Below are 21,288 nucleotides of genomic sequence, written 5' to 3' on the forward strand. Positions count from 1 at the left end.
TACAATTAAAAAAGAAAAACCATAATGAGAAGCTTTTATAAAAGACTGCGGGAAATCTCACTGCCATCGCTATGGAAACTTGGGATGAGAGCACTGCCTGCCGCTCCAAACTCTTCAGATACATAAGCCGCTGAGCCACACTCCAGCCGAGAGCAACTGACACCTCCGTGTACACAGGACCTCGTGCTGCTGCTTAAAGGAGCGGCAACTGAAGAAAAAAAAAAAAATTACACCCAAACCATCAAATTACTGCTGAAAGTTCCCCAGTATTTTGCCAACAGTTTGGACCACGAGCCATACCCTACATTAGGCCATTTTGGAGACTATGGGGAGCAGCTTTTGGTCACCAGCGTGTAACTTTAGAGATCTGTGCTAGGAAAGCTGCGTTACAATGCAGTATATAGAGCAGCCATGTGTCACTGAGCTCTGACCTTCTCCCGTGTGATGGCAGAATACACTTCGCACGTCCACAATCCTCACCGACATGGGCCAGGCGACAGACTCCGCTCTACTACATCATTGTACATTTCTGAAGTTAAACGAACTTGACAGATTTGTCCTGTGTTTATGAAGACACTGTTCCTTTAAAATACTCTGCGTGCAGCCAAGATCCGAGCCATTTTCTCCTTCCTTCCGAGAGCTGTAACTTTTTATTTTCCCCATTGACATTGCTGTACATTGCTTTATTTGCAGGACAAGTGGCTAATATTTTTATATTGTTTACTCTATTGTTTAGTCCCTTTTAGGGTCTTGAACCTACCATCTTCTATAAACGGAGATACCCTAGTACTGTACATAGCCTATACAAGGTCCGCTGCACACAGGAGGACCCCAGCGACATTTGCTCTAAGAGGTTAAGCTACAAAGATTTCAACAAGAGCTCAGCGGGACGTCCGGAGAATCGGCAGGTGCAGGAAATTATTGGCAGCATTCAGGGGCGCCATTTATTGTCTTTATTCCATTTATTTAGGAAGTGAAGCAAAAAAATAAAATATACTCCCGAGTACAGCAGAGCCGGCATTGTGCTACGCGCACAGCTTACATAAAGGCGGTATAGATCCGTGGGGACGCTTTGTGTCAGGACAATGGGTGCTGCGAACACAAGAACTGCGGTGGAATACCGACCGGCCGACAACCCAAGAAGTCACTGCAGGAAGGTCAAGGGATTGAGTTGTTGTTAGGATCGGTACAACACGTGCCTCACTAGAGTACATCTGGAGTAATGGAAGTGAATGATCATTGTGTTATCTGTGGCGTTACATGGGACTGCATGTGACATCCATTACATTATCTGTATGCTGAGAGTTATCAATGTGTTATCTGTGGTGTTAGGCTGGTTTCACATTTTCTATCATGCATAAGATAATGCAGATAAAAAAACACTGCGTAAACATGCGTTTGCAGACGCGGATGATACGCTGTGGACTCAAACGCTAATGTGAACCTATCCTTACATAGGACTGCAGGCAACATCCATTAAATTATCTACACAGATCTGTGAGGTTGGGATAGGTGACAAATATGAGGTTGTATCACGTTATATAATCATAGCTTTCTACCTCGACACTAGGAACCATGCCAGCTCCTGGCAGTCCGGCGATGCCCGCATGTAAGTCTTGATGTGGGGCATGGCTCTGCTGCGGCCTGAAGTTTCTGCCTTCCATTTGCTGTAATAAAAAGAAGCAGGGTCAGTGCAAGAATTCAGTATTATCCATGGATAACAATCTGCGACTGCTTCTTATTTCCTGCTCTTTCAAGAAGAGTTTTCAACAGGCTCCTTATCATCAGAGCCAGAATTACAATGACTAATAACACAAAGCAGATAAAGGATACACCAGTCAAAGTAGACAATGTCACAGCTCACCCGCTTCACCTTCCTACACATTGACGTTTGAGCACACTCAGTAGATGCTTCACTACAATAGGTAGGGCCTGAATAATGTTGATTTCCTGACAGATCAGGAAATAGGAGTCTAAAAAAGCCCCAATACAAATTTCAAGAGTTCTGATTTTCAATTTAACATACAAAAAAGGAACTAAATTGATGTATAGTTCAGTGTTACCTACTGGAAATAGGTGTGAAGCCATGGCTGCTTCTGAGCGGTCTGGATACCATAAGGCAGGGAGCCACCAGCTGTAAGACAACGTCAGGAGAACATGAAGAGAAGCAGAGAACACAAAATATCAACCTGGAAATGAGGAGCTGCATGGCGCAGTGGAGTAATGATTATGGTCACAGGGGGTGCAGCCAACACCCGGCCCAGAGAATGGGGAACATTCACTGACTGTGGCCCCCGGACAAGAAGGCTTCCCCAGCAGGCACAACAACTTGCCATTCTGTCTGCAAAAGGCATGTACAATGGAAATGAATGGTTTGGGGTAAAATGTGCAGAGAGAAGGGAGTGCAGGACTTGAGTTACATTATTGCCTTGCCCTACAGACTAGAAGGAGCAGTCAAGGCACCAGCGTCTTCATCACTCACCAGGATATCCCTCCAGACTGGTCCGAACATTATCCACAGACGGGTAGATCTGCAAGGTAAGGCACAGCCGTCAAAAAAACATCCCTGCAAAGTATAACGCGTCTTCACCAGCAGAATAGTGAGTGCAGCTCTGGAGTATAATACTTTACCAGTTGTAGAGGGTTTTCTGAATGTGGTAGAGTTTTCACCCCTTTCCCCAGGGTCTTCATACTCTCGCTGAATTCAGAATGCAGCCACTTGCTTTGATCGGACCCCATTGAGCCTATGCTGGAAAACTGGCCAATCACGGGCCAAGATTCCCTGCCAGCGACGGCGCTGCACTTCTCCCTTAACATCTACAAAAGGATAGAAATGAGTACTGATGTCGTGGAGTGTAACATTAGTTTAATTTGGGCAAGAGATAAAAGACATCCACCTGGTCCCGTAATTGTCCTGTAGAAGGGTCTGATCACACCACTTACCACATGTGGTGACAAAAAACCCATGTACACAGGAGACGTACCTTTCTTAAACGGAAGTGTCCCCATTTATCCTTATCATTTCCTTGGAACCTACCGGGTGTTGACCCGACCAAATACACCCTGTAACAGACAATCACCAGAATAAAACACATCGGTGCCGATTCATCTAACAGTTTTCACAAGAATTCTGTGATAAGATCTAGAAACTGACATTATTCACCCAGCGGCTTTGTAAACATTTTGTTTCAACAGAAATCACCGGAAAAAGTGCTGATAAAAGGATAAAAAGAAAGGATTGCAGCTGTGCCTATGTAAACATGATGGGGCCGAGCACGGTTCAAAAACCCACTAAAACTTATGCCGAAAAAGTTAAATTACAACAGTAATGTCTGCCAGCTCCTGTCTGGAGTACGTTTCCCGTGATGGCGCACGGGGGCAGAAAGATGCAAAAATTCATTGAGAAGACCACGTGCTAATAAATTTGGCGCATCTTCGTGCATTCTTCTTTAAGAATAGCATGTAAAAATTGGGGCTAGAGTGCCCAAAACCGAGCCAAACCATGTAATTAAAGGTAATGTCCAGAATTAAAAAAAAGTCTGTCTTCTTTTCAGAAACAGTGTCTCATGTGTCCATGAGTTCAATAAATTAATGAGGCTGAGATGCAATTCCAGGCACAACCTGTGGATAGGGGTGGCGTTAATTTTGGAAGAAAACAACCATGGTAAGTGACCCACATATGACAAGCATAGTATGCGAGGATTACCATGCTTGATTTGCTATGTAATGACATCAGTTTGTTCATGGACAAGGGGCAGCCGGGTCCCCGGTGAATACAATGGCTACCTGTGGACAATATACCAGCCCTGACCCCCTATATAAAGCCAGTGAGTACAGACCTGGTCTCGGATAAATTGTGCTGCTTAATAATATCTATCCACTCCTTGAGGCTCGGAGAGTTGTATGAGGACAGATAAGACACCAAGTCCGACCTGAAGTTGGTTGTTGATTCACCGGCTAATGAGGAGGAACCTTCCGGCAGTCTGGGGTACAGAGGACTCAGCCAGATCCTGAGGAAGAACGGAGGTATTGAGGTGGGGGCAGAAGTACACCGAGAACGTGGAGAGAAGCCGGCCTGTATCACCCATACAGAGCTGCACCACCGGATACACAATACCTGGCAATCCCACAACAATTCTAACAACTCTTGCTTGCTGTCAGTGAAGAGGAACATTCTGGGTTATATGCAGAAGTCGACAACTAAGGCCTCTTTCACACTTCAGTTGTTTGACGTCAGTCAAAATCCGCCAAAGTGTGAAAAAACGGATCCGTTTCCGCTATGTAACAAACCGATGCAACGGACACACTTTTTTCGCCGCTTCCAGAACGCTATTTAGGGTTAAAATACATGAAAGGAAAAATATTCTGGGCATGCACAGTTTAAAATAGTGGTCTGCTGCTGGAAAAAAACGTTCCTTTGGCCGTCTACTCCAGCTGGCGGACGCTAAAATTCTTTCTGATCCGTCAAGAAACGGATGCAACGGACGACCATCAGTCATAATGCAAGTCTATGGGAAAAAAACGGATCAGCCAAAAAGATGGCGGATCCGCTTTTTTATGAAAACAGCAGATTTTGACTGACGTCAAACAACTGAAGTGGGAAACAGGCCTAAGGCCTGTTTCCCACTTCAGTTGAAATCCGCCAAAGAGTAAAAAACGGATCCGTTTCAGCCACCAAAAAAATCGGCGGATTTTGACTGACGTCAAACAACTGAAGTGTGAAAGAGGGCTAAATCAGATCATACAACTCATGTGTTTGTTACAAAGTATCAGTGTGGGAGACAAGACCGGGATCCAGAATAGGAGAGATATGTTCTACTGTACCGTTGGGCTCACAGAGGATTGTCACTGACACATTGCAACTAGATCATCAGCTGTATAAGCCTAATAAAATAAAAAAAGGAGTTCATTCATTAAAAGAAAGAAGAGATAATGAAAACAGGGAGAGAATAGATAATTAGATTGGAAACTACAGCAATTTCTGGAGAATTTAAATTAAAGGGGATGTCCATTAACTGAGAATGCCTCCTATCCATCACTAGAGATCAGCGGTGACATTACTGAGAATGCCTCCTATCCATCACTAGAGATCAGCGGTGACATAACTGAGAATGCCTCCTATCCATCACTAGAGATCAGAGGTGACATCACTGAGAATGCCTCCTATCCATCACTAGTGATCAGCGGTGACATCACTGCGAATGCCTCCTATCCATCACTAGAGATCAGAGGTGACATCACTGCGAATGCCTCCTATCCATCACTAGAGCTCAGCAGTGACATCACTGAGAATGTCTCCTATCCCTTACTAGAGATCAGCGATGACATCACTGAGAATGCCTCCTATCCATCACCAGAGATCAGCGGTGACATCACTGAGAATGCCTCCTATCCATCACTAGAGATCAGAGGTGACATCACTGAGAATGCCTCCTATCCATCACTAGAGATCAGCGGTGACATCACTGAGAATGCCTCCTATCCATCACCAGAGATCAGCGGTGACATCACTGAGAATGCCTCCTATCCATCACTAGAGATCAGTGGTGACATCACTGAGAATGATTCCTATCCATCACTGGAGATCAGCGGTAACATCACTGAGAATGCCTCCTATCCATCACTAAAGATCACTGGTGACATCACTGAGAATGCCTCCTATCCATCACTAGAGATCAGCAGTTACATCAATGAAAATGTCTCCTATCCATCACTAGAGATCAGCAGTTACATCAATGAAAATGTCTCCTATCCATCACTAGAGATCAGCGGTGACAACACTGAGAATGCCTCCTATCCATCACTAGAGCTCAGCAGTGACATCACTGAGAATGTCGCCTATACATCACTAGAGATCAGCGGTGACATCACTGAGAATGCATCCTATCCATCACTAGAGATCAGTGGTGACATCACTGAGAATGCCTCCTATCCATCACTAGAGATCAGCGGTGACATCACTGAGAATGTCGCCTATCCATCACCGGAAATCAGCGGTGACATTACTGAGAATGCCGCATATCTGTAACTATAACCTTCCAAATACCCTGATATTTGCCGATCCTCCCCAAACACTATAGTACCCTGGTGCGGAGTGGCAGGACATAACACAATGGCAGGTAAATATGTCACGTTGTGTTGCTCAGTCACTAGAAAGCCGAAGACAAAAGGAAGAAAGAGTCAGAAGTGATTGATGTGATTGAAGACACTGAGTGCGGAGGCTGCTGCCACGAAAACCGAAAAGCTTTTAGCTGTAACCTGCTGAGAGGACAATAGCGGGAGGCGAGGCAGACACAAGATGTAACAGACGCACTGGAGTAATATCAGACGCTCGCTGCTCCTGATACTATACTGCAGTTCCCTATCTATGACTACTGACAGCCTGCTTGTATGTAGTGTGAGGGTATGTTCCCACAGTCAGTAAACGCTGTGTACATCCGCAGCGGCAAGATGTTACAGCACAGTGGATGGGATTTCAAGAATTCACATGTCCACTATGCGTGCGCCGACGCACGCGGCTTACCTGCGGAGACGGACATGCGTTGCATCTTTCCAAATCACAGCATATCAATTTATCTTGCAGAGACGCGAGTCACCGCAAGATAAATCTCATCCATACAATGTATTGGACGCGGCGATTCCGCACAGTTCAATGAACACATGCGGAATCACCTGCGTTCAAAAGCTGGCAGCGTTTTGGACGCAGTGGACATGTGCTGCTCCCAAAGCGCTGCCGATTACTGACCGTGGGACCGTACCCTGAGAGGTTAGCATCCCATCCCCCTGGTGATAACACCACGATATAATATAATGACATGTGGTCAGACAAGAGACCACACACCTTATACCTTCTTCATCTATCTACAGCCAGAATACTGGATGTCAGATTATCAGTATGTCTGGATTATGAGATGCCGCTGTGTATAGCCGGTCACAGTTAGCAGTCTGGGATTTTGGGTTGTTCTTACCCCTGGGTCTTTTGGTGCCAGTCGTCACATATCAGGTTACTTGTGTGGATGACGACCCGCAGACCTTCCTCATATAAGAGCAGCATCATTTTCCTTTAAGAGACAAGAAACATTCGATTATCCCGGATATAATTCACAATTGTGAAGAGAAATTGCAAAACCCCTTTGAGGAGTTGCTGGTTTCATCAAATACAGTGACAGCACTGCTCAGGGTTTGTTACATTATGTCTAGTGCAGACAATTCTCCGTGAGCGGAGCCCTGCAGACTGACACATTGTAGCGAACCATCACCACAGGGCTGGGACCTTTGCTGCTTATTTATCTCCAGGAGACTGGACACAATGGAAGCAAACCCACCCTCAACTGTGAGCATTGGCTTATGGCAGGTTAGTTTCCATTCACTAAGTAGCAAAAATTCACCGCACACTCTAATGAAATAATTTGCAACCAACAGTGGAATTTTATTTTTGACAAACAGATAAGTGCCAAGTTACAAAAATTGGTAAAAAAAACAGTAAAATAGAAACACCCGACGTTTCGACCCTTCCGGGTATTAATCATGGGGTTTACTTGGGTTCAAGAGGAATGGGAGCCAGGGATAGGGAATAGCCGTATATAAGCTTCCATGCGGGTAATGGTAGGCTGTAAATAAATGGTAACTGGAGGATGTGAAGTGTACCATGTAATGATAGGTAATAGGTAACCTTAACCCCTTCACGACCAGTGACACAGCGTATGCGTCATGAAAGTCGGTGCCATTCCGACCAATGACGCATACCCTGTGTCATGACTTCAAAGCCCCCCTGCGGGTCGGGTGACCTAGGTCACTGAAAGGTCACCCGACCCGCAGATGCAGGGGGCTTTGTACTTCACCACGGGGGGCGTGGCTTCACCCCCACGTGGCTACAATCGCTCTGATTGGCTGTTAAAAGTGAAACAGCCAATCAGAGCGATAGTAACATTTCATCAATGAAAATTGCTGAAATATTACAATCCAGCCATATCCGACGCTGCTGTAGCATCGAACGTGGCTGGTGACACCGATCCGACCCCCACCGGTTAACGGGGTGATCTGCCCCCCGCCACTGAATGACAGCGGCGATGTGCCGCCGCTGTCATCATCTGCCCCACCGCCTTCCGATCGCCCCCCCCCCCACCTCCTGGTACTCACCGAGTGCCGCTATGGCTCCCGGTGTCCCGCGGTCCCGGACCATGGGCGCTGCCATATTGGAAAATGGCGGGCGCATGCGCAGTGCGCCCGCCGGCTGCAATTTCCTTTCATTCATTTTGATCACTGTGATAAACTCTCACAGTGATCAAAATAGAATGAAAAGTAAATAAACCCCCCGTTTATCACCCCCATAGGCAGGAACAACTAATAAAATCAAGAAATTATTTTTATTTTTCCATTAGGGTTAGGGTTGGAAAAAGGGTTAGGGTTGGAAAGAGGGTTAGGGTTATGGTTAGGGTTGGGATTAGGGGTGTGTTGGGGTTAGGGTTGAAGCTAGAATTGAGGGGTTTCCACTGTTTAGGCACATCACGGGTGTCTCCAAACGCGTCATGGTGCAACCATTGATTCCAGCCAATTTTGCAGTGCTCCCTCCCTTCCAAGCCCTGACGTGTGTCCAAACAGTGGTTTACCCCAATATATGGGGTACCAACGTACTCAGGACAAACTGGACAACAACTTTTGGGGTCTAATTTATCCTGGTACCCTTGTGAAAATAAAAAATTGGGGGCTAAAATATTATTTTTGTGGAAAAAAATGTTTTCTTTATTTTGACGTCTCTGCGTTATAAACTTCTGTGAAGTACTTGGGGATTCAAAGTGCTCACCAGGCATCTAGATAAGTTCCTTGGGGGGTAGTTTCCAAAATGGGGTCACTTGTGGGGGGGTTTCTATTGTTTAGGCACATCAGGGGCTCTGCAAACGTAACGACGACCGCAGACCATTCCATCAAAGTCAGCATTTCATAATGTCACTACTTCCCTTCCGAGCCCCTACGTGCACCCAAACAGTGGTCCCCACCCACATATGGGGTTCCAGTGTACTCAGGACAAACTGGACAACAACTTTTGGGGTCCAATTTATCCCGCTACCCTTGTGAAAAAAAAATTGCTGGCTAAAAATCTTTTTTGAGGAAAAAAAATTATTTTTTATTTTCACGGCTCTGCGTTATAAACTTTTGTGAAGCACTTGGGGGTTCAAAGTGCTCACTATGCATCTAGATAAGTTCCTTAGGGGGTCTAGTTTCCAAAATGGGGTCATTTGTGGAGGAGCTCCAATGTTTAGGTACATAGGGGCTCTCCAAACACGACATGGTGTCCGCTTAGATTAGAAGTAATTTGTACTTCAAAAAGTCAAATGGCGCTCCTTCCCTTCTGAGCCCTGCCGTGCGCCCAAACAGTGGTTCCCCCCCACATATGGGGTACCAGCGTACTCAGGACAAACTGGACAACTTTTGTGGTCCAATTTCTCCTGTTAGCCTTGTGAAAATTAAAAATAGCGTGCTAAAAAATCATTTTTCAGGAAAAAAAATTGGGCTCTCCAAACGCGACATGGTGTCCGATAACGATTGGAGCTAATTTTCCATTCAAAAATTCAAATGGTGCTCCTTCCCTTCCGGACCTTGCCGTACGCCTAAACAGTAGTTTATGACCACATATGGGGTATCGGTGTACTCAGGAGAAATTGCCCAACAAATTTTAGGATCCATTTTATCCTGTTGCCCATGCGAAAATGAAAAAACTGAGGCTAAAAGAAAATTTTTGTGAAAAAAAAAGTACTTTTTTTTTTTTTTTTTTTTTTTACAGATCAATTTGTGAAGCACCTGGGGGTTCAAAGTGATCATTATGCATCTAGATAAGTTCCTTGGGGGGTCTAGTTTCCAAAATGGGGTCACTTGTGGGGGTACTCCAATGTTTACGCACACAGGGGCTCTCCAAACGCGACATGGCAACCGCTAAATATTCCAGCATATTTTTCATTCAAAAAGTCAAATGGCGCTCCTTCCCTTCTGAGCCCTGCCGTGCGCCCAAACAGTGGTTTATGACCACATATGAGGTATCGGTGTACTCAGGAGAAATTTCCCAACAAATTTTAGGATCCAATTTATCCTGTTGCCCATGTGAAAATGAAAAAATTGATGCTAAAAGAAAATTTTTGTTGGAAAAATTAAAATGTCCATTTTTTCTTTTCACTTTGCTTTAGTTCCTGTGAAGCACCTAAAGGGTTAATAATCTTCTTGAATGTAGTTTTGAGTAGCTTGAGGGGTGCAGTTTTTAGAATGTTGTCACTGTTGGGTATTTTCTGCCATATAGACCCCTCAAAGTGACTTCAAATGTGAGGTGGTCCCTTAAAAAAATGGTTTTGTAAATTTTGTGGTAAAAATGAGAAATCGCTGGTCAACTTTTAACCCTTATAACTTCCTAACAAAAAAATATTTTGTTTCCTAAATTGTGCTGATGTAAAGTGTCAGACATGTGGTAAATGTTATTTAGTAACTATTTTGTGTCACATAACTCTCTGGTTTAACAGAATAAAAATTCAAAATTTGAAAATTGCGAAATTTTCTAAATTTTTGCAAAATTTCTGATTTTTTTCACAAATAAACGCAAAAATTATCGACCTAAATTTACCACTAACATGAAGCCCAATATGTCACGAAAAAAACAATCTCAGAATCGCTAGGATGCGTTGACGCATTCCTGAGTTATTACCTCATAAAGGGACACTGATCAGAATTGCAAAAAAATGGCCTGGTCAAAATAGGCTTGGTCATGAAGGGGTTAAGAGGCCCGGTAGAGTCCTGTGCAATAAAAGGTGTTGCTTTTTGTGTGTAATATTTTTCGTATCCGGTATGGTAAGGTATATGTACTGCTGCACACTTATGGTCAGAGTAGTGCCAATCATAGGTGGCCAGCGGTGGAAACTGCGTCCTGAGGCTGTAGGACCGTCCGGGATATGCTTGTGCCCTGCAAGCCAGGCCAGCCAGGGGAGCAGGGTGCAAGCATATACTGGACGGTCCTACAGCCTCAGGACGCAGTTTCCACCGCTGGCCACCTATGATTGGCACTACTCTGACTATAAGTGTGCAGCAGTACATATACCTTACCATACCGGATACGAAAAATATTACACACAAAAAGCAACGCCTTTTATTGCACAGGACTCTACCGGGCCTGCCTTTTCAAGCCTCTTAAGGTTATCTATTACCTATCATTACATGGTACACTTCACATCCTCCAGTTACCATTTATTTACAGCCTACCATTACCCGCATGGAAGCTTATATACGGCTATTCCCTATCCCTGGCTCCCATTCCTCTTGAAGGGTCGAAATGTCGGATGTTTCTATTTTACTGGGTTTTGGACCAATTTTTGTAACTTGGCACTTATCTGTTTGTCAAAAATAAAATTCCACTGTTGGTTGCAAATTATTTCATTAGAGTGTGCGGTGAATTTTTGCTACTTATTTCAGGGACCACCACGGTCCGTTCTACCAGCACCTCGCTTCTACAGTGACCTTGAGTGCACACCAATACCTACTCTACTAGTTTCCATTCACTGACAGCAAGCAGTGTGCTGTGACAAGACTAAACAATCCCTGCAGGAGTCACAGAAAACATTATAATACTGTGGGCCTGGATCAGAGCGAGCCGTGCACAATGGTGCTGGGCCCCTCGCTGGACGGCTTGTTGGAAACTGAAGACAACACGGCGTGATCCCATCATCTGTGAGATCCTCCGCTGCCTGCGCCCTCCGGTCACACAGACTTCGAAATCTGAATCTACAGTTGAAACCAGAACTTTCCATACTCTATATAAAAAGACATCCCAGGAAGCTGGATTCAGATGTGTCTGTGGGATGTCAGAGCTTGCTGGGAGTGCTTGTTCTACACATTTTAGAAAGCGCTGCTGTCGGGTATTCTCTGCCCTTGGAGATACAGTTGAAACCGGAAGTCTCCATCCACTATATAAAGACACATCTGCACGTTTTTCTCAATATCTGACATAAAATCAGAATAAACCTTTCCCGGTTTAGGACAATTCGGATTGCTATTATTATTAATATTTGCCAAATGCAAGAAAAGTAATAGAGAGAATGTTTTAAGAAATTTTTATTACTTACTGCAAAGTCAAAAGTTTACATACACTAAGATTACCTTGCCTTCAAACAATTCTGGACTGCCCATATAATGTCATGTGTTTGGATGCTTCTGGTATTTTTTTTTTGGCAACATCTCAGTTAATTAGAGACACCTGTGGATGTCTTTAAAAGGGAACCTGTCACCCCCCCCCAGAGCCTTTTTAAGTAAAAGAGCCACCTTCAGCAGCACTAAGGCTGCACTCTGTGAAGGTGACTCTTATGTTTCTTATCCCTAGGAACGCTGAAATAAAGACTTTTATAAATTGCCCGCCATACCTCTATTGTGTCCCGGAGGTATGTTTTCTCCACCGGTGTCAAGCGCCTCAGAGCCGTCAATCATCTCCCTCTTGCGTCTGTGCGCCGCCTCCTGTGTTCCTGTTACATGCCCGGCGTCTGCGCTCTGCCAACATTTCTCGGGCATGCGCCGTGCGCGCTGCCCGGGAACTTACATCAGGTGATGTAATGATCTCACGCCTGCGTGGAGCGGAGGCCATAGTTCCCGCCCCGCAGTGTGTTATGATATATTCACACTACGGTGCTGGGAATGTGGCACCTGTGCAGTGAGGATCTCTGCGCCTGTCCCCATCTCCCTCCGCCTCTTTCCTCCACCGGAATATGTCGGCACTCGGCAAAATCTTAGTGACCAACTATTGTGAGAAGCTTGTGGAAAGATATCCCAAACGTCTGACCCAAGTCATTCAGTTTAAGGGCCATGGTACCAAATACTAACGAAATGGATGGAAAACTTTGACTTTTCAGTAAGTAATTAAAATGCTTTAAAAGGGAACCATCAGGTTTGGCCGATATGAGATACGGCCATCACCTTTCGGAGCTGATATACAGCACTCTATAAAGCTGTATATAAGCCCCGATTCAACCTCTAAGAGAAGAAAAATAACCTGGTCAGATGGGTGCCTCAGGTCTTGGTCCAGCACCTCCCTTCTTCTTGCGATGCCGTCCTCCTGCTTGCTTCGTGTGGAGGACACGTCTCTACATCGTCCACAGTCTCCTCGGCATAAGGGCAGAGCAAAGTACTCTTTGACCTTTCCCGGCGCCTACACACTGCAGTACTTTGCCCTACAGGCCAGAGAAGTACGCCTGCGCAGGAGCACGATGCCGAGGAGACTGTGGATGATGCAGTATGCGTCATCCACCTGAAACAAGCAAAAGGACAGCGATCGTAAGATGAAGGGAGGTGGCGGACAAAGAAGAGCCACACCCCTTTGACCGGAACGCCCCGCAGGTGTGTGTAATAAAAGCTAATTTTCTTCACTTACAGGTCAGGTTGGGGACCAATATACAGCATTATAGGTGATGGCCCCGAAAGGTGATGGCCGTATTTCATATTTGCCAAACCTGGTGACAGGTTCCCTTTAGAACATTCTCACTCTCATTATTCTTGCATTTGGCAAATATTAATAATTATGGTAATCCTAATTGACCTAAAACGGGAAAAGTTTATTCTGATTTCATGTCATATATTGAGAAAACATGCAGATGTGTCTTCATACAGTGTATGGAAACTTCTGATTTCAACTGTATCTCAAGGAGCCGAGGATACCCGACAGCAGCACTTTCTAAAACTTGACTTACTACTGGCTGTAGAACAAAAACTCCCACCAAGCTCTGACATCCCACAGACACGCTTGAATCTGAATCCAGCTTCTAATGATACAAGGACACCAGTCAGCATCGCTCTCCAAGACACGGCTCTCTAGTGGCTGCAGAACTACTACATCAGCATGCCCTGCTTACCCGGAGGGATGGAAACATCTGACTATTTCTCCCGGGGAACAGGAGAGATCTTACAGCAGATGCCATGAGGCTCCTCAGATGTTACAAAAAACTACAACTCCCATCATGCAGCTGAGGCAATCCCTCTCTATGGCTTGCACACTGGGAATGTGAAACTTTAAGAAAACTTCCAGAGTCTGTGATCTTAATTTCGTGCGGTCCCTGGGTGACTCATATAGCAGTCCATGTTCTTACAGGGGCACTCTACAGGTGTGTGCATCACTTACGTGTGATGAGTCCCGAACGCCATATCCAGCCGGGCCTAGGGAAGGAACAACCTGTTAGTAAAGTTACAGAAAAATAATGGAATTAACCTGGAAATCTTGAAAAGAAACTGGATGATCAGATATTTTGGGACACCGACGTATGTAACAAGAACTTCTACCTGTGGATTCACAGCGGTGACGCGGCTCTGGAGAAGCAAGAGTGGACGTGCACGGCGTTCAGTAATAGCGACAGTGCGGCGCCCTCTAGTGGTCACACAGGAGAATCTCAGTCTCTGTCTCCTGTCACTGACAGCATAGGCGATAAAGAGGCTGTAGGTAACTGCCCCCTCACCGCCTGCCCGGACATTTCAGTAAAGCAATACATATGTAATCACAGGGCAGGTACCTGGCAGAGCCGGACGTTCTCGTAGTGATGAGCATCTTCATGCAGCCGAGCTTTGGATTCCCGCTTCTCACCATGGACAATCAACAATGGTTTATTACTGTCGATACGAAAGAAGAAACCAAGGAGAAAACTAAATGTCTGAGCCCACACTGCTTGCCTGTCAGTGACTAGAAACAGATAATACTTTAGTCATTTTTAAAAAATGTCCAAAACAAATAGATAACATGAAGGACTCACCGAAATTCCTTTGGGTACTGTGTCATCAACCAGGGCACATCGATACAGTAGTTAAACTTGCAAAATAAAAAGGTAGAATTAAGGTGAAGACGACAGCGGCGTGTGTATGACATATCATCATCACTGAATCTGTCCCCAAAATATGTCAGAATTACAGCAAGTACGCGGCAGGAAAGAGGGGAATGGAGCTGTAGCAGGAAACTAACAGAGGGCACATGTAATACTAGGAAGTGTGTGAAACGGAGGAAAGCCATAATATTAAGGCCAGAGATGAGACTCTGCACCGGTAATATCAGTGTACTACACTCTGATATAACAGATATACCCTGCTTCTCTGTATACCTGCCCGGACATAATAGGGACTCACCTGTACTGAAGACACCAGAGTCCCAAAGAGCGGAGACAGGATATCTGCCAATACAGAAAAATGACTGAAGTATAAAATCATGGTGGATGCAGAATATACCTTCAAGCGTATAACATGGACACACACCATGCAATCAGATCACCCCCGGAGGGGGAAAGTGGGGAGATGCCAGGCTCCGACATCATCATGGAAGAGAGAGAACCCAGGGTACCGGCATCATCCCAGCAGAGAGAGGGCCCAGGGCGCCGGCATCATTTTGGCAGAGAGAGGGCCCAGGGCGCCGGCATCATTTTGGCAGAGAGAGGGCCCAGGGCGCTGGCATCATCTCAGCAGAGAGAGGGCGCAGGGCGTTGGCATCATCCTGGCAGAGAGAGGACCAGGGCGCCGACATCATCCTGGCAAAGAGAGGATCCAGAGCACTGGCATCAACCCAGCAAGGAGTACTCAGGGCCCTGACATCACTCCAGGAAGGACCCAGGGCATTGGCATCATTCCGCAGAGAGAGGAGCTAGGGCGCCAGCATCATTCTGGCAGAGAGAGGACCCAGAGCGCCGGCATCACCCTAGCAAGGAAGACTCAGGGAGCCGGCATCACCCCAGCAAGTAGGACCCAGGGTGCCAGCATAATTCCGGCAGGCCCTTTTAGGCAGGGAGTTGATATTAGTGACAGTAACTCACCTTTAATGTGGAGCGCTCCTGTGTTGTATTTGGGCTTTATTCCTGTGACTTTTGTCAAATAAAAGCGGAAAGGCTCGCCAGCCTGCAGCACGTCCCAGGGGTCCTGATTGTCACTAGGGGTCCTATATTTGTCATGGACACTTTCCTCCTGCAGCTTTGGCGCCTGCTTGTTATAAGATGCCCCATCTCTCTCTGACTTTACAGTCTTTTCCGGCTTTGACTCGTCCTCGCTGCTTGACAGACGCCAACCTGCGTCCTCTCTGTCCACTTTTAGCTTCTTGGGTAGTGATGGCTCCTTACCAGAGATCTCCTTGAACTTTAGAGGATTGGACTTCCTCTTGTAGGATTCCTTCCTGGCGTCAGAGCAGGGGTACTGAGGTTGGGGACTGGCTCTGGCTTTCACCTTTGGTGCTGAGGTAGAAGATGTCCCCAGATCCTCGGACTCATCTTCACTGCTGGATAAAGTCCACTTGCCGTGACTACTCTGCTGGGAGGCCGAACTCCTGTAAAACGAGAAAAGGATTTATACACCGACTATGCAAGACACTGATCCTGTGCTGTTCCTTTTCCTACAGTTCCCGACACCTTGCTTCCTCTTCTGGATGAACGGGCATGTGACCACTGCAACTAATCACAGGCTGCAGGGGTGATCAATGCACTATTGATAGGCTGTAGTACATCACATGACCATTGTGCCAGAAGAGAAAGCGTGAAGGCTGGCAGGCGGGGTGGACCACATTAGTAGAGGATCGAGGTAATCGGTGAAAGATTTTTTTTTTGCTTTCTGGGCCATCTTTTAGAAGAATAATAAGGGTGTGGACATTCCCTTTAAAAGGTTAAAGGAGGATTAGCAGTACATTTAGGCTTGGTCAGCTAGTGACAAAAAGCGGAAGCCTCAAGATGGTATTGTGAATGTGGTGGCGTCACTGCTTGCACAATGATTACTTTGGTTTGGCACAAGAGAAATTCGCAAGGTGATTTTTTATTTTTTTTGTACTTAAGCAGCCAAATAATCCTGAAACAGCAGCTGCATCAATCACAGCAGAGTTTGGGGCAGGTAGCGGAGGCGCTGCATTATTAACGCCATGTACATGGCTACAGACTGACATTATTAATAAACAACATCTGTTTCTGCCGATACTTTCCACCGCTGATGAGGAAATCAATCCCACTTGGCTTCTTCCAGGTCCCAGGCGTCAGCAGCGTAAGAACATTGAGTGTCGAGTTCTGTCTCTGCCATCTGCTGACGAGTCGCACGAATCCGGGGCTGGAGAACGAGAGTAGCCTCAAGTCCAGACAACGCCGATCATTATACCTGAGACTCCGGCAAGAAATGTTTCCAGCACCGTGGCAGCCGCTTATCACCGCAGGCAGAGCAATCACTTATTTATCTTGAGAACCGGGTGGGGGGTGGGAATGGAACGGCACCGGGAAAAGTAAAAACCGACTGCCCGGGTCACAGACACTCACAAAAACCCCACGCTAGGGATCGATGCAGGAGCAGAACAGACTCGTTTGGTGATTATTGCACTTGTCTACGGGAACAGGAGACAAATGGAGAGAAAATAGAGGTACATTTTACAAAAAAGGCTCCATTGAGAAGTGGTGGGTTGCAGGCTTCATCATGGTGAAGAGATTGAGGTTCGTAAAAGAAAAACAAATAAGTTGGAAACTTTTGTATGGGGTCACAAAAAGTTGGACCCACTGACAATTACCTAACATCATGCTCTTTTCAGGAGTAACCAGAAATTCTCATATAGTGAAGTTGCAAGGACTTGATCACATAGGATATCTACAGGAGGAACAGAAACTCCTATCACAGATACTGATGATGATTACACAGCCCTGCCTCACAGTTACAATGTAAGACAGTGCTCCCTAAGTTGCGAGTCTCCAATGGTTGCAAAACTGTAACTCCTATGATGTTCTGATTGTTGCAGGTGGTAAATCAGGTGGTAGGGGAGTAGAGATTGCAAATAAGACATAATTGGCCTAAAGCTTGGTATGGCACAGCACAGTGACAAGGACCAGAAAGTCAAGATAAAGCCCACACGTCCAGGCTTCACAATTACGGCTCTGAGCCCCAGCTTTAATATGGTGCTTATAATAACCTAGAAATTCAGACATTTTTCCTGTAAGCGACATCATGAGTTATAGTGTGAGGTTATATTGCTTCTAAGGACATAAAAATATTGCTTATAAGACATAAACCAGTGCCTTATGAACCACCACTGCCTGAACAGGTGCATATTTTAGGCAATCTCATCCACATGCTGAGGAAAAAACGTATCCTGTGGAGGTCAAAGCAAAATTACCATGAAAAGAAAAAAACGTGCAGCAAATTCTGAGCAGATAAGTCCCATGGAAAAAAACCCTATAGAATCACTCGCCATATGGGATGCAAAAAACTATGAGGCTGATTCACATTTGCACCAGGGGGCTGAAATGAAGTTAGACAAAAATTCTGCAACATTCTAAACATTTCCAAATAATTAATATGGGGCCAACACAAAATTCACTAACAAAGCAATTTTTACTCCAGAAAAAAAAAAAGCACAAATACAGATCACGGCCTAAGAGCTGTGTAGTGTAAAATGCTCCAGGAGACATTTCTTTCTGTGGATTTTTTTTTTTTTGCAGCCATCTATCAGTGTCTAGTGTGGAGCGGATCCATTAGCAGACACTTCAAAGTTATAAGCACATTCTAATGTCAAAACCTAAAGTTGAAAAAAAACACTCAAAAGACTCCTCATAGGAACAGCAAAGTGGATTTCACATAGAAATGAACAGCGAGTTTTTCAGGAGGATACCGGAGCAGATACGCTCCAAGAAATTCTATGAGAACAAAGCCAAAGACAGCAGATCCAGAGAGCCCTCTACATGCAGCGTGACCCTAATCAATCTTCTGCACAGCAAGACTTCTCATCTGCTCACACCTCCAGGGTGTGAGGGGGATTTGGGCGCTGATTTTGCACCTAAATTGCTAATATTCAGCATATAATGTGGGGGTGAGGTTTTGGCCCAGTCACATGCACTGGATAAAAAGTTCAGATTTTTGTCTGTGCCCAGGCGGAATTAAAATATGTGCAAAAATAATTTCACACCATTAGTGCAATCAACGAATAGTGTGAAATGCCAAAGTCTGCTGTAAAAATGTATGAAGTGCAAAATTACCATGTCACCATTCCTCCCCGTGAACTTGCACAAGCACCTTCTCCCCGACCCCTCCATCCCCCTCCTCTTCATCCAGCCCCTCCATCCACCTCACCTAGCCCTTCCCATCCTCCTCCTCCAGCCACCTCACCTAGCCCTTCCCATCCTCCTCCAGCCACTCCATCCTACTCCTCTTCACCCAGCCATCCCCTCCATCCACCTCACCCAGCCCCTCCATCCTCCTCACCTAGCTTCTCCATCCTTCTCTTCACTCAGCCCCTCCATCCTCCTTACCCAGGTCCACCATCCTCCTAATCCTCACCCAGCCCCTCTATGCTCCTCCTAGATCCTTCTCACCCAGCCCCTCCATCCACCTCACCCTTCCCATCCTCCTCCTCCAACCCCTCCATCCTCCTCACCCAGCCCTTCCATCCTCCACCTCCTCCTCACCCAGCCCCTCCATCCTACTCCTCCTCACCAGCCATCCCCTCCATCCTCCTTCTCCTCCTCACCCAGCCCCTCCCATCCTCCTTCTCACCCAGCTTCTCCATCATTCTCCTCACCCAGCTCCTCCATCCTCCTAGATCCTTCTCACTCAGCCCCTCTATCCTCCTCCTAGATCCTTCTCACCCAGCCCCTCCATCCACCTCACCTTTCCCATCCTCCTCCTCCAGCCCCTCCCATCCTCCTTCTCACCCTGCCCCTCCATCCTCCTCACCTAGCTACTCCATCCTTCTCTTCACTCAGCCCCTCCATCCTCCTCACCCAGCCCTTCCATCCTCCACCTCCTCCTCACCCAGCCCCTCCATCCTACTCCTCCTCACCAGCCATCCCCTCCATCCTCCTTCTCCTCCTCACCCAGCTTCTCCATCATTCTCCTCACCCAGCTCCTCCATCCTCCTAGATCCTTCTCACCCAGCCCCTCTATCCTCCTCCTAGATCCTTCTCACCCAGCCCCTCCATCCACCTCACCTTTCCCATCCTCCTCCTCCAGCCCCTCCCATCCTCCTTCTCACCCTGCCCCTCCATCCTCCTCACCTAGCTTCTCCATCCTTCTCTTCACTCAGCCCCTCCATCCTCCTCACCCAGGTCCACCATCCTCCTAATCCTCACCCAGCCCCTCTATCCTCCTCCTAGATCCTTCTCACCCAGCCCCTCCATCCACCTCACCCTTCCCATCCTCCTCCTCCAGCCACTCCATCTCCTCCTCACCCAGCCCCTCCATCCTACTCCTCGTCACCAGCCATCCCCTCCATCCTCCTTACCCAGCCCCTCCTTCTTCTCACCTAGCTTCTCCATCATTCTTCTCACCCAGCCCCTCTATCCTCCTCCTAGATCCTTCTCACCCAGCCCCTCCATCCTCCTCCTCTGCCTCTCTTTAGCTCCTGTGATCACTTCAGCTCCTCGCTGTCACCTGCTCATTCTCCAGCTCAGCTCCACTACTGTCGCTGTCCAATTACGTCACCAGCCGGCGACACAAATAGACGTCACAGCCGAGTTACTCATTGCCAACCCCCCCTTCCCGGTGCTCTCCGGTTATATCTGTCCCTCAGTGTTACGGGAGCCGCTGTATCGGCCGCCCCGGGCGCAGTTTTCCGCTGTGTGTGACGATATAACGGCTCCTGACAGGGACTGCGCTGAGTGGACAGGTAGCCAATAGCTGCGTTGTTTACAATTACGTCACTCACCAGCGACAAATCAGTCGTATCCTTCTATTTGCGCGGTTGGTTTGGATGTTTGGTTGCTATGGTGACGCGGCCTCTGCTCTCAGGGATCTGAGGAGACATGTCTGGTGCCGGAGCAGCTCGGGAGAGGAGGAAGATCCTGCAGGTAACCGCTCCGCACCGGTAGGCACCATCACTACCTGTAGTCCGGAACCTCCGATAATCCGCACTACATGGAAGTCATGGGCTGACGGCCAGTGACTGCCGGGGAAGACTCCATCACTGTTTGTGGAAACCTCACACTAGACCTCAAGCAGTTTGGATTGTGTGCGTCTCCACTCTTCCTCCAGACTCTGGGACCTTGATTTCCAAGGTCTAGTGTGAGGTCTCCACAATCAGTGATGGTTTGGGGAGCCATGTCATCTGCTGGTGTAGGTCCACTGTGTTTTATCAAGACCAAAGTCAGCGCAGACATCTACCAAGAAATTTTAGAGCTCTTCATGCTTCCCTCTGCCGACAAACTTATTGGAGATGGACATTTTCTTCTCCAGCAGGACTTGGCTCCTGTCCACACTGCCAAAAGTAACAATACCTGGTTTACAAACAACAGTATCACTGTGCTTGATTGGCAGCAAACTCGCCTGATCTTAACCCTATAGAGAATCTAT

The 21,288-nt window shown here is 46.6% G+C and overlaps 2 protein-coding genes across 8 annotated transcripts in view; one reads left to right on the forward strand and one right to left on the reverse strand.

Annotated features, from left to right (window-relative positions):
* Positions 1-20,517, reverse strand: part of TDP1 (tyrosyl-DNA phosphodiesterase 1) — a 47,975-nt gene extending 27,458 nt beyond the window's left edge. For 2 of the 5 annotated variants that reach the window (XM_073578188.1, XM_073578192.1), the window contains exons 1-13: positions 19,204-19,256; positions 15,804-16,306; positions 15,127-15,170; positions 14,760-14,815; positions 14,523-14,619; positions 14,138-14,172; positions 6,969-7,061; positions 3,840-4,010; positions 2,985-3,063; positions 2,632-2,817; positions 2,483-2,531; positions 2,068-2,134; positions 1,560-1,667 (exon numbers count right to left, since the gene is read on the reverse strand). In XM_073578188.1, coding sequence (XP_073434289.1) covers positions 1,560-1,667; positions 2,068-2,134; positions 2,483-2,531; positions 2,632-2,817; positions 2,985-3,063; positions 3,840-4,010; positions 6,969-7,061; positions 14,138-14,172; positions 14,523-14,619; positions 14,760-14,815; positions 15,127-15,170; positions 15,804-16,306; positions 19,204-19,241 — 1,526 coding nt within the window. In that variant the 5' untranslated portion in view covers positions 19,242-19,256. Of the gene's footprint in view, positions 1-1,559; positions 1,668-2,067; positions 2,135-2,482; positions 2,532-2,631; positions 2,818-2,984; positions 3,064-3,839; positions 4,011-6,968; positions 7,062-14,137; positions 14,173-14,522; positions 14,620-14,759; positions 14,816-15,126; positions 15,171-15,803; positions 16,307-18,977; positions 19,061-19,203; positions 19,257-19,494; positions 19,548-20,370 lie in introns of those variants that run through there. The other 3 variants (XM_073578191.1, XM_073578189.1, XM_073578190.1) reach the window with 3 other exon arrangements.
* Positions 20,518-20,568: 51 nt separating this feature from the next.
* The window catches only part of EFCAB11 (EF-hand calcium binding domain 11), a 32,990-nt gene continuing 32,270 nt past the window's right edge, over positions 20,569-21,288 (forward strand). For all 3 annotated transcript variants that reach the window (XR_012232701.1, XM_073578204.1, XM_073578203.1), the window contains exon 1: positions 20,569-20,786. Coding sequence is in view for 2 of the 3 variants with exons in the window: in XM_073578204.1 (XP_073434305.1) it covers positions 20,742-20,786 (45 nt within the window). In the remaining variant the exon portion in view is untranslated. The remainder of the gene's footprint in view (positions 20,787-21,288) is intronic.

This window comes from Dendrobates tinctorius, unplaced genomic scaffold, assembly GCF_039654945.1.
Source record: "Dendrobates tinctorius isolate UK_male_01 unplaced genomic scaffold, ASM3965494v1 ptg000058l, whole genome shotgun sequence".
NCBI lineage: Eukaryota > Metazoa > Chordata > Amphibia > Anura > Dendrobatidae > Dendrobates > Dendrobates tinctorius.